The 18009-nt window shown below is 36.9% G+C and overlaps 2 protein-coding genes across 2 annotated transcripts in view; one reads left to right on the top strand and one right to left on the bottom strand.

The window, feature by feature from the left end:
• The window catches only part of LOC144643847 (uncharacterized), a 158983-nt gene that overhangs the window by 126460 nt on the left and 14514 nt on the right, over positions 1-18009 (top strand). The window lies entirely within an intron of this gene.
• LOC144643846 (cGMP-dependent protein kinase 1-like) lies at positions 848-17825 on the bottom strand. The gene is made up of 19 exons (XM_078503227.1): positions 16563-17825; positions 13459-13625; positions 12763-12876; positions 12110-12215; positions 11682-11745; positions 9505-9582; positions 8767-8861; positions 8352-8420; positions 8173-8250; positions 7220-7355; positions 6611-6747; positions 5647-5736; positions 5296-5395; positions 4788-4829; positions 4242-4340; positions 3788-3852; positions 3061-3246; positions 2410-2476; positions 848-1683 (listed from the first exon to the last, which is right to left on the bottom strand). Exons 1-19 carry the CDS (start codon positions 16985-16987, stop codon positions 1588-1590), a joined length of 2214 nt encoding a protein of 737 aa, XP_078359353.1. The 5' UTR covers positions 16988-17825; the 3' UTR covers positions 848-1587.

The raw sequence follows: 18009 nt of genomic DNA, 5'->3' as shown, positions 1-18009 counted from the left end.
GCGGTTACGTACCCCTATACTGCGCCAGTATATAAAACATTCAGACAAAAACAGAACTTGACATTAATCGATAATAAATGCAAAAATACCAATGACCAGGAGAATAATCTCTTGCAACGACTTAATACAACACTGACATTTGGAACGTTCACAAAGTAACGTATGTTGTTATCTACGTTTACAGATCGTCTTTCCTGGCTGTGTAATACGTTGTAACGCTTCCTCCTTTTAAATCCTTTAAGCCATTTGTTCCAAACCCGGCTTGCGACCGGGTTTAAACATTTTAAACAACACGTTATCCCATATCCGTGTATTCAATGGGATTTGGGTTGACTTCAAGGTCAAGTGGATGACTGTAACGCCTTCAATTCAGTATCATTGGATATTGATACCACACGCTGAAACGTAACGTAAAAGGTTCCTAGCACATTTAATTTACACGACCTCGTCTCTTGACGCAAATCCTGTAAGATTGACCCAATTCAGACTTGTCTCGACGTGTCAAAGGGAGCCTGCACACATTCTCGGAATTCCTAAGCCAGAATTTTCACTATTGTGCTTGTAAAATAATAAAATAAGGGTTCTCGACTTTATTATTATAAAACTATGGTAGGGCGATCTGAAACTGATCACGGCATAAAATATTTGAACATTTCATTAAAAAATGAACTATAAACAATACGATAACGCTAACAGCATTTCTGTTAAATACAAGCAATAGATAAAAAGCGATATGATGACAACAAATTTCGCAAAGTGTATTTACGTTTTCCATTGGTTTCGTTGTTTAATTGAGTGTCCAACGAACCAAACAAACAAAACTTTAGTTGAATACATTTGCCATTAGTTTTTATTGATATAACCACAGATATATGACATATTCTTTTTTGTACAAAAGTCACTCGACGTATGAAAAATTAATAACATTGCATATTTTTAAATGATTGTTGCAAGAAAATGCATAAGAAAACATGCTTTTCTTCACAAAAATAAGGAAGATAATTGAGATAAGTTTTTTATACACATCTTTGTGACCTTTCATTTTGTAGGTTACAAAAGCCATTCAAATACAAGAGGAAATGTTTTAAACTGATTGTAGTCAAACGTGCGTGGGAGGCTAAGTCTAACGCAGCCTGAAAACATTCCGAATATTACCGAAGATCTTCGGAAAACCAAATCTCCGACCCCTCTAAGTTATGATAGTCCATTCACGTTTAAGGAATTAAAAAAAACGATATGAATGAAACGTGTACTTTGTACGGATCGTACAACGGCCATACTTTGACATGAACCTCGCTCACGCCGATATGTTTGATCGAGATAAGATTACTCGATCATTAAAAAAAATGATAATATTTTGTGATAAAACATCGCAGCTATTTACAGGTTTTGGTAAATAAATAACTTTATACAAATATAATTTTCTGTACTCTTGAAGCTGGGTTTCAAGAGCTGAATAAAATTCTACCTTAAGGTTTCTTTTTATAAAATTAAGAAAAATTCCCTTCCATGTACAAATATAAGATATTAAATATCCCCATCTGTTGTCAGCCATTGCTGTTTCTCCGTTGCAGTTTCCAAGGAGCATTAAAAGTTTTCGTCCCAGCCTGACAGGTCGTCTGGGGGAACATCCATGTCCTTTGCATAATGGTCAAAATTACTGAAGTCTGATGCACTTTTCACCTGATAAATAAACAAAACGGGACTCTCTAAACGCATACATCATGTACCAAGCCCCGAGAACAAATATTTTCGTGTACGTAGAGGTACCACAGTGGAAATTTCAAGTGGCTAAAAAGCGACTGCAAGCAGAATTGTTAAGACGTATATCGTAAAGAAAGTGTATTAGCTTTTTCTTGCGACGCACAAGAAGATTAACTGCAAATTAACGGGGGCACAAAGTCGAAGAACACGAAAGAGGTTATAACGAGCCAAAAAGGAACAAGGAGGGTTAAGGATTAAGAAAATTAGGAAGGATTGTGAACGAGAAACTTGAGAAATTAGGGGTTAAATTTCTCACGATCTACAGGCTCGCCCACTACACTCGGAAAGAGTTATTTCATTGAACAATGCCCCTAATCCTTCAATAACAACAACAACAACAACAACAGAGGTCCAGTTTAAAAATGGCGAATGAAAAGAGAGATTCCAGAGAATTGATGTTTTGCTGCGTTTGTCTGATGCTACTCGTTGAAGTCTCCTGGAAACTGCTGTTCATCAAACGATCAGATAATTATATGCTATGAAACTCATAAAAGCACATTTTAATACCTAGAAAACAAAGAGATGATCACTGTTGGGTTATTTAGGTCTTGTGTAAAATAAAATAAAAAATCCTATCATCGCCTACAGCGTACGTAACTAACTTTTATAAATTTCTCGTGTAAGCTCACACGACTATCTCAATACCTTTGGTTTTATGGGAGGCTCAAGAGTCCTCTCTAACAGGCCTTGCCAGTGAAAACCTTGGAACCATCTAAAAAGGAAAAGCAAGTGTTAAAAAAATTGAATTTTGCAATTAACTTCAAAAACTTTATCTGACATGCAAGTCGAGAAAGGAATATTTTATAAAAAAAATATTTGTTTTTAATAATATATATTAAAAAAAAAAGAGAAAAAAAAAAAAAAAAAAAAAAAAAAAAAAAATAAAAAAAAAAAAAAAAAGGAAAAAAAGGGGGGGAAAAATAAAAAAAAAAAAAAAAAAAAGAAAGAAAAAAAAAAAAAAAAAATTATTTTAAAAAATTTAAGAAAAAAAATATAAAAAAAAAAAAAAATTTTGATATTTTTTCCTTTTTTTTTTTTTTTTTACGATAAAAAAAAAGGGAAAAAAAAAAATATTTTTTTTTCTTATAAAAAAAAACATAGAATAAAAAAAAAAAAGGGGGCAAAAAAAAAGAAAAAAAAAAAAAATAAAAAAAACCCCCCAAATAAATAACGGCGGGGAAAATAAAAATAAAAAAAAAAAACGCGAAATAAATTAACGCGAAAGTTTGAAATTCGCGTTAATTTCATGACGCGTTAATTTCCTATAATAAGGTAACATTGAAGATAGAATCTTACTTGTGTTTTTTGACGTCTGTGAGACCATCTTTTTGATATCCCAATCGTTCAGTAGGACTTTCCTTACAAAGCCTTCTAATAAGATTTTGAGGATTGCGTCCGATCTTTTTAGGAAACTCTATAACATCCATTCCTCGGAGAATTATGTTGTATGTCTTCATGGGGTCAGAGCCATAAAATGGTGGACTGTAAAAAGCAAAAACGAAAACAGGTATGTATAAAGAACCACTTTGATTCAAAACTTAATGCGTCGGTTTCAGAAAAGTTCGATTCGAGGTTAATCAAGAAAATGACTATAGTGTTTTTTTACATTGGATTTTGAAATGGTTTACCTGTCTCTATAACCCTGCCTATCAGTAAAATCACAGAATAACAAAGGCAACGAATAACAAAAACAAGGAACTAAAAGCTCGCGTTTCCTAGATAACGGCTAACCGAATTGCTCAGTTTAGATTTGGAGCTGACTGGCAAATGTTCGATCTTGACTATGGTCAGAGCGTACTATGTGGGCTTCACAAAGTTCAGCACACTCAAACAATTCAGTACTCTTTATTACACGACCCCCTTACTGGCAATAGGAGAAAAGAAAACTATCTAAAGTTGTCCATTTTTGTATAAACTATAAGCAGAGCCTCGTAGGTAGCCTCGATTGTATGGGGAAAGAAGTTTTTTTTTATGACAGAAGGCGTGATTATTTAAAAAATGAATAACAGGCTAAGTAGCTAACCTTCCAGTAAGAAGTTCAAAAATAAGAATTCCCAAAGACCAGCAATCGGCAGACAAGTCATGACCCTAAAGATTACAAAAGGATTATAACAACAGAACAACCAAACAAACAATAAAATGATACGATTTTGATTTTGATAAAAAAAAATTGAACATAGCAAAAAGATAAAAAATTGGCGGTTCTTCATGTTTTCCGAACACATTGTTCCGTTCCGTCTTCCACCTCATTCTTTCGTACTTATGTTTACGTATTTGCAGATCTCCGGACTGTTTCCTTGGCGTCCACTTCCTAGTTACAACTTCACTTCCTAAATACCCTCCGCACCATTTTTGTCCCTTACCCGTCTTCAATGTAGCCCCCTCGCTATAAATCAATAGCTGTCAAATACTAGCCCGACTTTTTTGAGGGGAGCGGGACGGCTGTACACAGGCTATCAAATACTTTTAACTCTTACCTTGTTGAGAATAATTTCTGGAGCAACATACTCTGGTGTTCCACAGAATGTCCAGGTTTTTCTTCCAAACCCAATCCTTTTGGCAAAACCAAAGTCCACCTTAAAATTTCCAAAAATGTGTTACTCAAGTTTTGCCGAGTGCCCTTTTTTGTTACAAGAAAATATGCTACATGCGGGTAAATGAACTTCGTAAACCCATTGGGTAGTTTTGATTAAGTCGACGAGTCATGAAAACCTTTAATTAATCCGGCGTTTAAAACGAAAAAACAAACAAACAAACAAACATAAACGTGAAGTCGTGCAAGAGTACACAGATCACAACAGGAATATATTCAAGTACAAAAAACAAAATCCAAGGTTAGTAAAAACTGTACTTGAACAAGAGATAGGCGACCAAAAAGCTCAGAAATCCACTTTATGTTATATGCCAGTGACGTTGCAGCATTGAGTGAGTGATTAATTTTCAGTTTTAAATTTAAAGTTTGTAATAAAGAATCCTTTGAGAACGAACGAACAAACAATCAAACAAAGGAATCATCAACCTACCAGCTTTACGTATCCATCTTTGTCCAAAAGCAAATTTTCCGGCTAATGAAAACAATGTAAAAAGATGTCAAACAAAAATATCAAACGTACTTCTTGGTATTCTAAATGTCAGTACATCATTAGCAGTAACTAGCGACTAACTTTATTTTATTACAACAAATCCAGTTAGATAGGTTATCAAATATAAAGGGTAGGAAGTGAAGGGCCCTGGAAACGAGTATTGATGGACGACTTCATCATCTAGCTAAAAACAAAATGAAAAATAAATATAAAATATAATCGAATTCTTTCGATCTGATAAAATTATATAAAATGTACGAAAAACTTGCGATAAGCAGATTTTTTTTTACAGTTACATTCGTTTGAATAAAACGTTGAGTATCATAAATCATGATCCATTTAGCTGTCATAAAATAATACAGCTTGAAGAAAAGAAGCTGTAAGCTGTTATGTCACGGCTCGTTGAAATGATATCATACTGGCGAAATATTACACTTGACCAAGTTACCTTCAAGTCTCGGTAGACAATTCCTCTGGAATGAAGGTACTCAAATGCTTCCACTACACAAGCCACAAGGAAACGAGCAGTGGAATCATCGAAAAATCCCCTATGCAATAAAATCACAAGGAGACACGTTACTCGATCCATAGCGTACGGAACAAGTGGTTTTGTTGAATAGTCAGTAGGGCGCTGGACAGGCGCTGGGCGGGCGTGAGGTGGAAAGGTGGTGGGCGCGAGGCAGAAACGAAATGGGCGTGAATGACGGCATGCATGGCCTGTGAACGCCACGTTCCTCAAAATCATCTGTCGCACATAAGGTACCTGATTTTACATGTCCCTGAGGACTTTCCATCTTACCTGTCTCTTAGTATAGTCCACAGCTCTCCACCCAAACAAACTTCCAGCAGCATATAGACGTACTTGCGATCCTTGAAGGTTCGATATAACCTGATAATCACAGAGATAAAAAAGAAATGGTTAACGGCTAATTATTGAAGCAACCTATTAAAAAAGGGAGGCAATCTGCGATGGAATAGCTCTCATCCTGCGTGTTTAACAACACTCTTAGTCACTTTGTCCCCGAGGGTGGGGTTACTCCCTATAGTGGCATATACGGGGTGACATCGCTCCGCATCCCCCTCCCAAACCCTTCCCCGACCCCCCGGGCTTTATGAACATTATAGGACTGGAACATGCTTGAGTCATTATTATTCCGCATCATTAAAGGGACACTGTCACCAGGATGTTCATGCTTTTCGGTAAAAAGTACCAAAAATTTGCGAATAGGTCTTCTCGTACATGACATGCACCTAGTACATCAAGACGGAGATAAAATAAAGTTGAATGAAGAAGGGAGCCATAATAATTTTAGGTGTTTTTCCAGTCTAAAAGGACGAAACTTGAAAAAATCAGTCTGACTTTTTCAAGTTGAGATCTAAAGTTTTCTACGGCATCATAATAATATCACTTTTTAACAAAATTGGACCACTATAAGTAGATTCCATATGCCTTTAGGCTCTTGTGTTTTTGAAGAGAAACTTTTGGCGAAACTGTATCCCTTTAACAATTACTGGACGGTGTTTCTTTTGATATTCAGAATAATCAAGGGTGAGGTAAGTGTTATCAACCGAAGCCGAAGGCTGGCGCTGATAACACGTACCGAAATTTTGTTGTCAGAAATAAGATCGAGGAGATTAAAACTGAAAAAAAAAACCTTTGTAGCTATGCGACCGCGCTCTACAGGTGACAAAAATTACAGAACAATCTGCAGTTCACAGAAGAGATTTCTCAATGTATTATTATGTGGTATAATAGTTCCTACTTGCAAATGAAGGGCGAGTTTGCTTGGGCCATGATTTTCTTTTCGGAGTAGATATGCTCTTGCTGTCGTGTGTCCAAGATGTGTTTCTTCTTCAGGCACTTAAGAGCATACGTTTGCTTGTCCTTAACATTTTGGACCTAAAAACAGCATATCATCATTATCATCATCATCATTCTTTATTTAAACATCGATCAGGTTTTAAGCACAATGCCTGTGGGCTCATGTTATGCTTACGATTTTAATCATGACTGTGGGGTTAAAATGCTCAAAGTAAATCTACAGTCTCGATTAAATGAGGGTACAAAAAAGCATACAAGAGCAATTTTAGAGGACTCAAGTTAGCTTTCCGCCTACAGATTCAGACTTGAATTATAATAATCCGATAAAGCTGTGGTGTCGAAGTATATCATGATAAAGAAAGTGTCATGCAGCCTTACATTTGCGCTCACATTCAAGTCGCTTTTGCAATGTACACCAGCTAGCTTTTCCTTTCGAAACTAGCTAGCTTTTCTTTCTTTCGCGAAATTTAATAACAGATCAATTTTGCAAGCTTTTCGAGAAATTAAAATCACGCCAAAGGAAAAAAAATACATCAGAGCAGGCTAGTACCAGTTCCACACGTCCAAATCCACCCATTCCGAGAGTAGCAATAACTTCCAGCTCATCGAGTGTCAAGTCCTCAAATTGCTTAGAAATTTTCCTTTCCTCATAAGCGCTTGCATCAAGTTTAGAGGAAGAATGGCACCTGTAAGGAAAATAAAAATATCTTTCCGTTGAAACATAATGTACTAACAGTTTTAGAAAATTCGTGTAAAACTTATAAAGACAACCACTTTAAAGCCTAAAAACAACCACTTCAAAGCCTTTAAATTACGAGACTGCGTGATGCAGTTAAATGTGTGTAACTGTTCATTGACAAAATGTGCTTGCGCGATGCAGTCGTTGTGTCACCAACAAATGACCACTGCTCACCATTAGAGTTCTCAGTAGCTCAGTGGTTAGAGCGTCCGACTAGTGTACGGAAGGTCGTGGGTTCAAGTCCCATCTGTAAGCTCAGAAATTTCTTCTGAGTTCTTTTCTCATAAAACACACGTCATTCCATTATCACTTTAAAGCCATGCTAAAGTTTAGTATCTTCATTTCCTTTTTTAATGAGGCAAAACTCAATGTATATGGCAGCGTTAACGTTTGAATGCGATATCAGTATACAGTCGAAACTCTTTAAAACGGACATCGAGGTCAGTACAGATCTTTCAGTCTGTGTTACAGAGGTAGCGTTTATATGAATATTGGTCTCTTTGGGAACAAGTAGAGTGATCACCAATCCGCAATAAGGAGGTGTCCCAATTGTAGAGATGTACGTAAGGAGAGATTCGAATGAACGGTATTTTGCGCCTGTCGAGCGGGGAAAGAATTTTAATTCATCGGAATACTGATAAACATTTGTTTAGTCAAGCTTATACATCCGAAACCAGATCGAGTCTGTTACTGACCGAGAACTCTGGTAACAGAGAAATTTTAAATCGACATTTCGCTTAAGAAAACATCGCCGGTGGCCATACCTCCTTGCACCTCTTTCTTCGTCGCCATAGTCTTTCTTTTTGAGTTCATCATGGTTACCAATCAAAGCCTTGAATGCACTAAAACGAAAAGTGACATGAGCTGGTATTACATTCAATGCAGCGCGATATAAATGCCATCAGCAGCAAAGTTCTAAAAATGTAATCAATAAAACACTTACGTTCTTTCAACAACTAGACATTCCACGCCAGGTGGCTCAGCGATTATGCTGGCCGTTCTGCGATCTTCACTGAAACGAAAATCACAAGGCATCAAGAAACAGATCAAGTTTGTTCAGCTAATGATTTAAAATACAAAAATGTGTTTATGTTCAGTTTATAGTATGACTTGGCCGTTACCTAAATTGCGACAAAACTATAACCCAAGTACTAGATTTCCTCTTAACTTAACCGATAGCGGCGAAATGAACCGATCAGAAGACCACAGAAGGCTGTACAAGTCGTGTCTCATCACAATTCAAATAAAATATTTAATCGTACTGAAAAGTACCAATTGGACTAACTGACACTGCACTTAACTTTCGGCCAAATTAGCGGCAAGTATGCGGTGTTTTCTTAATCTTTTTGACAATTTACCTCAAAAGAGCTTTCTCGCCAAAGTAGTCTCCTCTTTCGAGCCTTCTGACTTCCTGAGGCTCATCATGTCCAGCAACCCTTTGGGTAACGATCACCTGAGGTAATAAAGAAAGGCAATAAAAAAAATAAAAAATATTATTATTATATATTATTATTATTATTATTATTATTATTTTTATTATTATTATTATTACTATTATCATTATTATTATTAAACATTTTGTTGTTAGGCCTAACAGTACTCTGTTACATCTGGTTAGTGGTGCCTGACGGGAAATTCTAATGTATAGTTAATGTATTATGTAAATGAAAAATCACTTTGTCATAATTAAACGTTGAAAGTAAAATAACCAAATGTCCTTTAAAAAATGGCCTTTTTGAGATATTGACGCAAAAGGAAAGGAAAGTTGCCATTTTTGTCAAATTTCGGTTAAAAACTGGGTGTTTTAAAGCAACATTACATGAGTTTAGGTTTTGATCTTATTGATTTTATATACAGTCATGTATACAGTCATGTACATAAGTTGATAAATCACGAGTTTACTTCGTGTAAGGACAACAGTGACATAACTTCAAAGCAAAGAAATAGTCCAGCAGTCGATGGGCCCTACACTAAAATCGTGGGTTTAGTGAGATGTACAACTAAAATTGCAAAGATTTTAAAAGAATTAGATATGAAACCAACTCTAAATAGAAGTAGTAAGGTCAGTAAGTAAAGATTAGCTGGTTTGGACTTACTGAACCCTTATTTATGATATAAAACGTGTCTCCTCTTTCTCCCTCGCGGATTATGAAATCGTCTCCGTGGTAGTAATCCTATAAAGAAATTGAAGGAGAAATGAAAAGAAAAAACAACAGGGATACATTTCATACATTTTCACAATAATTTTGGCTGTTTGCATTGGCTGAGAAGTTTGGAAAAGCAACAAAAATGTGACTATAAAAGTTCTTAACATCAATACTGAGTAAACTTTTGTGCTACGAGAAGAATCACAGATAGCAACAAAAACATGCAGTAGTTATTCTTAATTATAGCTTAATTTATTTTTATACACTACCAAGAAGTTTTTATTATTATTTCGTGGCGCACCTGCAAACTAGCTCTTTAGCTAAGTGTGCTGACCACGTTAAATAAAGATTGATTGATTGATTGAGTTATGAAGCATGCCAGTTTATTTGTTGCATTGTTTCTCTTTACATCGATGCTATCATCCTCGGAGACCCAGGGGCAGTTAGTGGGGGCGAAAGAAACGCGAAACTGCGGGCAAAAATAGCGCGAAACTGCGCGCAAAAAAAATTGGCATATATAAAAAGTTGTATTGACTGAAAGTGCCCCTGGGGAAAGTGTCTTACCAGACCAGTTCAAAAACCTCTCTGAATACTGCCTCCCGATTGGGCAGAAAAATCTTTTGTATTCCCTTTGTATTATTCTGCCCAATCGGCGACCAGCCTGACTACAGTCCTTTTGGTGTGTTCCACACGAAATATGTACACAAAGCCAGTTCGCTCGCCATACCTGTCTTGCTTGTTCGCCAAGAATTTGCTCGGGAAGGAAAAGTTTCGGCTAGTGCCTCCTCAACTTGGATGTGAAGTGTCGGGAAAATTTTGTCTTCGGGAAATATGACCGTCATTTGAGTGCTACAATTGTTGCTGCACGCATTACACGCGCGCGTAGCTAATCGGTCGATCGACGGAAAAATTTTACAAAATGTAAGGTCTTGAAAGTTTGTTTGGAAATATTTTTTGACTTACTAAAATCTTTAGCTTGATGTAACTTAAAACACATTGTTATTTTAATTTATTACTATGATATTCGAAGTTATCTTTCTTATTACTATCTTTCTTTAATGTAGATAAGGTATTTCCTTTTTGTAACTTTATTTATTTATTTTTTCTTCTTCATTTTCTTCTTACCTCCCGCCTCAAATAACTAGGCTAATTGCGGGAGGTGAAAAATATTGTAAATAATATGATTGTTTAAATAAACTTTTTGTTGTTGTTGTAGTTTCGCTTCCAGCTGCGATCGATCTTCTATTATCTCACCTATAAAAAACTTAGGAATCGCTGCTGCACGCTTTGCACGCGTAGCTCATCTGCCGGGCTTGTTCGTAAAAAAATTACTCTTGTTTGGAAAATTTTCGCGTAAAGCTGTCATTGATCTTCCCAGAAAAAAACTGAAAACATCCATTACAGCAGTGCAACTAGCATATCGCACACAAACTTTTAAAACTCGCAAACGATCGACGATCGACCACAATTTGAAGAATCTGCCGTTTGTCCGCGTGCATGGCCGTCAAACTTTCGACGTTTTCAACCAGGGGAGGCACTAGCCGAAACTTTTCCTTCCCGAGCAAATTCTTGGCGAACAAGCAAGACAGGTATGGCGAGCGAACTGGCTTTGTGTACATATTTCGTGTGGAACACACCAAAAGGACTGTAGTCAGGCTGGTCGCCGATTGGGCAGAATAATACAAAGGGAATACAAAAGATTTTTCTGCCCAATCGGGAGGCAGTATTCAGAGAGGTTTTTGAACTGGTCTGGTAAGACACTTTCCCCAGGGGCACTTTCAGTCAATACAACTTTTTATATATGCTAATTTTTTTTGCGCGCAGTTTCGCGCTATTTTGGCCCGCAGTTTCGCGTTTCTTTCGCCCCCACTAACTGCCCCTGGGTCTCCGAGGATGCGATGCTATATTTTTTTGTTTTGCTTTTTTTAGTTGAGTACCTCTAAACTAGGTGGAAGCTAAGTGCATTTCCACATTAAATAAGTATCGCGTCGTCATATCGTTTCTCATTTGTTGATTTATCGGATTTCTCATCTAAAGTAAAAGAATACATTTTATGTAATCATTTACAGCCTAAAATAACAAAACAAAAGCAAGAGGAAAACAACAACTGTACTCTATACTCTTACCTCTTCTAGAACATCTCCAAGTTTGGCAAATTCTTGGTCAGACAAGTTCTTCAAAAGAGGAACACTAAGAAAAAATACGGAGTTTTACAAACAGTTTTGCATCCATGCACCTAATTGCTTACATGTTTACTCTCTTTTGACCGGGTTCCGATTTTTTAGTATGCCCAGTTGAGTCATTTTTCATTGTTAGCCAATCAGATTTGAGACAAGGTTAGTAAATCGCGGACCGGGTAGTGGTCTCGATTTGTTGATGCTGACCAAAAAGATCGAGGCTTCTGAGACGAGAATGGGAAACAAAAATATCGAGTTCATGATATAGTACACTTTGTCACCAACCTCGTGTCTAGTCAAGTCGTATGAAGTATATTACCTGGTGCAGTAGCACCGGGTATAACTTGCAAAAGAAGCGATAAAGAGTTTGTGTGTACCTTTTGAGAAATGCAATATGTTCAGCTTGTCTCATCATTCCAGTTCTCATCATTATTGTTTGAAACACACGGCGATCAATGATCCATAACTTGGCACTGTCGATAGCTGTGACACGAAAAGAAATAAAGACACACCCGGCTCAAACACACTTAAAGAACTCAAATAAAGATTATCACACTGCTGGCGAGTGATCATAAAATTCGCAATGATATACAATCTACACTAATTGCCTATTATTTGCTTGATCATTTGTTCTTATGTATTTCTAAATGGCGTTAGCATAGCAACAGACTGAACTTTCAAAACCTCTAACAAAAAAAGGCAAGAAAAAGATCATAAGTCAAGTTGCTGGGCGTAAATGCCCGTCTGAAATCGCTAGCTTTTGTCCAAACATTAAAAGTTACTTAGATTTCTTTACAAACATATGCCTTTTCCTCTTAAACACCAAGCGCTCACATTCAAGGTACGGAATGAATGAAAAAAGATTTTTCAAGTTCCTAAAGATACGTGCACTGTGGCCTTACAAAACTCGGGCTTTTCATAGCCTCTCGGACACCACTGCCCTTCTGACAGGTCACCATACAGCAACGGCAAAAATCGTAAGACTAGGCGCAGAAAACAAGCAACTAAATCCAGCATTAGATGTCCTTACCTTTCACAGACGCTGTTCGTTTACAGTTGTACAAGATGGCTAACTCGCCAAAAACAGTCCCTCCGTTCATTTCCCCTAATACTTCAGCATCCTTTGTGACTTCAAGGCGACCCTCTGAAAAAAATATCCATTAAACACATAAACGTTTAGATACTGAGTTTTGTGATGGTTACATTGTGTTAAAATAAGTAGAAACAAGACTTAGAAACAGCCTATTGCCTTGGAGCCGAGCGGTACAAATAAAATATTCGCCAAGAGTGACAATTTAAGTGACCCTGGGCACTTGTGGGGCTTAGTAAACTCTATCACAAAAAAGATCGAACAAACAACCTATTCGTGACAAATGTTTGAAACAGAGCTCGAATGAAAACACTGTAATTTTGTTTGTTATCACCTACAGGCTAGTGATTAACCGCTTTAAGACTGACCAAGAAAAATGAATCTTCCATAATTCGTTTCACATTATCAAAGGCATTAAAAGTTCTTGAATAGAATGCACTCTACTACACTTTAATTCATCAAAATACAATTGCTGTGATGAGCGACATTCACCTCAGACTTTTTTTCAAAAAATATCGTTGTTCGACTTGTTTGAATGGCACTTTTTCTCGCTAAATTTGCGATATCACGTTGAAAGAAGCTTAACTAACTTACGTACTGCGCACCCTGAATGCACGGCAATGTTTAATTTCTTACCTGCAATAACATACAATGCCTGTCCAATTTCTCCTTCCTTGACAATCATATCGTTCTTGTTGTAGTTCTTGGGGTACATACAATCCACTATCTCACGCACTTGCGCCGCCTCCAAGTTCTTCAGGAAATCATTTTCATTGATGGCGTCCTTAATCAGCTGTTTAGATCTGGAAACACGACGAATATGAAAGAAGAAATGATTACATATGCAGATCGAGGAGGGTGTTATCTACCGAAGCCGAAAAAAAAGATACAAAGTTAACAACCAGCTTTACTTCACTAACATTTGTTTAAAATTTGATACGAAAATCTTTTTTCGACAGTGTTCCTCGTTTTTTTTTTTTTTTTCTTTCTTTTTTTTTTCTTTTTTTTAGCCTTGGGAAGGCTCTTTCAGCGTAATCGGCGATACTTTCCGTGACAAAAGCGGAAAAGATAGCGCGCGAAAAAGCTGGGATCCCAGGCTAACAAAACTGCAAATTGAATCGAACTAAATTCTCTAGCAGAAAGATTACAAGAAATTAACAGATTGGCACCCAAAAAAGATTTGGAAAGCTATGGTCCCGGTTAGTAAGTAGTAAGTACTTGCTTGTATTTTAAACAATTCAGAATTCAATACATTGCGTGAACGATTTGGCTGGCCTTCTATAGAAAATTTACGCTCCATATAAAATTAACGCAAAAAGGCGTAAATTTATTTTTTGTTAATTTAATGGGGTGTTATTTTAGCGTCCTTCTAAATGAGTACTTTTCCCCCCCAAATTCCCCCCCCCCCCCAAAATCAATCCTTTACTAGATTTCTCGTTGTTCCTATTCGTTGTTGTAGAGTTTATTTCGCTGCACAGCTCACCTTTGGTCTGTATTTTGTTCTAGTTGTCATCACGAATACCATGGCCATTCGCGTCAATTTTCTGTATCAGGAGACCTTGCTTTCTCATTCGCGATAACTTTTTTTTATTTTCAACAATTTTTCACTGCATGCATTCGCGTTAATTTAAGTCGCGTTAAACGTTAAAGCGAATTTTTATTACAATGCTGACATTCACGATAATTGCTTTTATGAGCCTGCCATTTTAACTAAAGCAACCAAACCGTTTGTGGTTAGAACAGGTTGCAATTTCTGCTGCATTAGGGCTTTTCCTTGAAGTGGAAAGTCGCTCCGAAAATAAATATTATGCACTATGAAATTCTCGTTGAATTCTTTTTTCCTAGTATTTTGTTTTCAGTTTCAATTTTGCGCGCACTTGCTTGACAATTCTCCTGCGGACATAAATTGACTCGATCTTCCAAGTAACACAAAAGCACATGTATGGATCCCATACCAACACGAAAAAAAATGGTCTTAAAATGCGACTTCCTGTCATTTGCATCCCTCAAAATTGATGAGCAAAGTCAGCGAGAACATTTCAGATTTAGAAATAAGTTGACATTTGATTCACCATATACAAACACAATATTTCAAAAATGGCGTTTAAAAACCACAAACAGGTGTGCGGGTGAAAAATCGCATAATTACCAAAAATAAAATTGTTGCAAGTGTTTCATTAGCGAGTAATGGTCTATTAATAACACGAATTGGCAAAAAAAGAGACGAGTTCATTGTAGAAGACTGTTGATTATTTCAATATTACCCTTCACCTGCTCTGCGAGTCTGCGGGTTGGGAATCAATCATTGCTCGCGAGTACTGCACGTAACATGCAAAACTGATCGAAAAAAGTCTCCAGATTTGACGACAAGCGACGAGAGAAGACTTTATCCAAAAGCCAGCAAATGTAAAACAAAGGGGTTGCCATACATGTCGTTTTTGTTTTCTCGACAAACTATGAACTTTATGCAACCAAAAATCTTCTCCATTGTAACCCAAAACGTTCGTACGCGTTTAATTTCGGCAACGGTTGCTCGGAAATATTTGGCCGCTGGCGGCCCTTGACGATTGTAAGGGATGGAAAATTTTACAGATCTCGATCACGAGAGAATTTTTCTTGAAGTTGTAGCAAACCCAAGAAATTGGAAAAGATGTCGCGTTTGTTATTTTGACAGCAAGTAACACTCACAGAGCACAAGAGAAAGGGTTTGAGTTGGCCGGAATTGAGACAGGCACAGATAACATGGCAACGAGTTAGAGGATCGAGAGTTCAAACGAAACACTACCATGGGCGTTTGGTTGTGTTACATTGAGTTTTTCAGCAAAGTTTATTGTTTTATTCATCTTGTCAACCTTAAATATATATTTCTAACATCGTTTCTTACATTACATTGTCCAAAAGTAACGTTGTTTGGACTATAACGGATATTACGAAAAATTTGTTCGAAAATGATCGGGACCGAAATTTAACTCGTCCGAAATTTTATGTTTTTTAAATTAAGGTACTTTGCAGTGATTATTCAGTTAGGGGTCAAATAATTCATTATTCGAAGAGACATGTCAAAATCTAAGTCAACTTGTTGCCACTTGACAACGAATCAAAACAAAGTAAGACCTGAACTGGGCAAGTAATGCTAAAATAATCTGTGTACAGTGTTAATTTTACCATGTTGGGCTATTGAAAAACAACGGAACAAATAACGATGTGCAATATCGTTATTGTCGACCTTTTTCTTTTTGGCAAAGGTGTTAGAATATATCAGAAAATTCTTGACAGCATTAAGCGCATAGTTCGATCACTAAGGCAAGAGAATACATGTAATTAAAATAAGAGTCATTACATTTTAAAATTGTAGTTACAGTAACGTTTATGAAATTACGAAAAAAAAAGAAGAAAACGAGGTAATGCTACGCAGAAAGTAAATATTATTTAGAACAGGATATCCGAATATTAAAATAAAATTTAGATTGTTCAGAGTTATTTATTTAAGCAAAACGGAATGATTTAACTATAGCACAATAATGTTTCACCGAACTTGACAAGACAGCTTGAAAATCTCAGGTCCGCTGTTTGTTCTCCTTGAAGTTTATTTTTCATTCATTCTTCGATAATTTGCAATTTTTCACCATTTACTGTTACCTCGCTGAATTTCTCATTCAATTTTGGTCTGAGAAAGTGAGAAAAACAAACATTTAAATCAAATAAATTACTTTGAATGATTAATAAACTGAGTACTTTACCTGAAGTCTTTCGGATGGCGCTGTAGTTCTTTCTTCGTTTCTTCCTCGGCCTTTGAACTGCTTTCTCCACTCACAGCCATTCGTTTCTCCTTTCGGCTTGTCCTCATAGCCTTTCGCGGTTTGGAGTTGACAGCCATGGCGCTCTCTTCTTGAATGGTGGATAAAATGCTTGTTTTGGAGGCTGTTTGCTGAACGACGCATTTCAGCTCGTGAATTTCCTTTCTCAGTTTCGCCAACTCGGCATCTTTTTCTTCGATAATACGCTGCCGATGCTGTAACTCGGCGTCTTTTCGCTGCAAAAAGTCATCTTTTTCCTTCAGTTCTCGTTTGAGTTGAGTTGTGCTAGTCTTGGTGGGACTACGCTGTAATTTGCCATTCTGTTCGCCGTTGCTATAAGCATTGTCCACACTCGCAGCGCTCCCCATTCTTGATCAAATCAATTCATCTCGATCGTTCAGTTTCGATGACCTTACGACGCAGGGCGTGCTTTGCCGAAAAGTCGGCATGTTTGAGTTTATTTCCCGGCTTCATTTTTACAGCCTTTTCGCTCTCCTGCTCCAATGAATTCCAACCAGTTGTTATGTAAATGAGAAATTAACGTAATCAAAGTCAAGATTGACAGTTGGGACAGGAAATCGGCCTAAGGATGAGTGTAAACTTTTATTCAAACTGACTCCAAACTCTAATTGTTTGGAGTTTTTCACTATTGTTATTAAGTTTTCTGTCCATAACGCGAAACAATCAGTGAACGTTGAAAAGAGGCGGTATAGCAAATAAATGCTCTAGTTACAATGCAATTTGCAAGCACTCGTAAATCTTCAGTCCGATAGACACTCTGTAATTGCACATACGATACGGACATTTTTGCCTCTATGACCTCGCTTCAACGCGAAGAAAGAGCTGCCTTGTTTCACAAAACCAAACCAAACAAACACACAATTAAACGCAACGACGACAAAGCGAATATATTTGGATGTTAAAATATTTTCGTTATAATTATCCCCCTTTTTCTCTAACAAACGCAAGTTGAAGCAAATAAATTTCTTTCTCAATGTTCGGACCTTTAAGTGAAATAGTGTTGTAGTCATATTACAAATAACGTTAACCTAAACCAGCATCAAAGGGGTCATCAAAATACCTGCAGCTTTTTGAACAGAATTTCAACCATCTCTATAGGGTTTACCCAGTCGACGGATAAATGATCTTCGTAGCTCCAAACACCTTAAAAGGCCAGTCCACAGCGCAAAACACTCTTGACCAATCAGAACACACGTTTGCGTAAAAAATAATACTGCAATGCACCAATCACAAGTAGAAGAAAAATCAAACAGCCGATGGGAAAACGCGTGGTTTTTTCCGCGCTTTACGGTTTTCAGTTTCTGGTTAGTTAAAAAAACAAGGATCTTAACGCAAACACATTCGGTTACTCTTCACAGTTAAATAAAAA

Source organism: Oculina patagonica, chromosome 2, assembly GCF_052425735.1.
Source record: "Oculina patagonica isolate OP01 chromosome 2, crgOcupat, whole genome shotgun sequence".
In the NCBI taxonomy this organism is placed as follows: domain Eukaryota; kingdom Metazoa; phylum Cnidaria; class Anthozoa; order Scleractinia; family Oculinidae; genus Oculina; species Oculina patagonica.
Note: the sequence above shows the minus strand (reverse complement) of the source record. Positions and strands in the feature narration are given on the sequence as shown.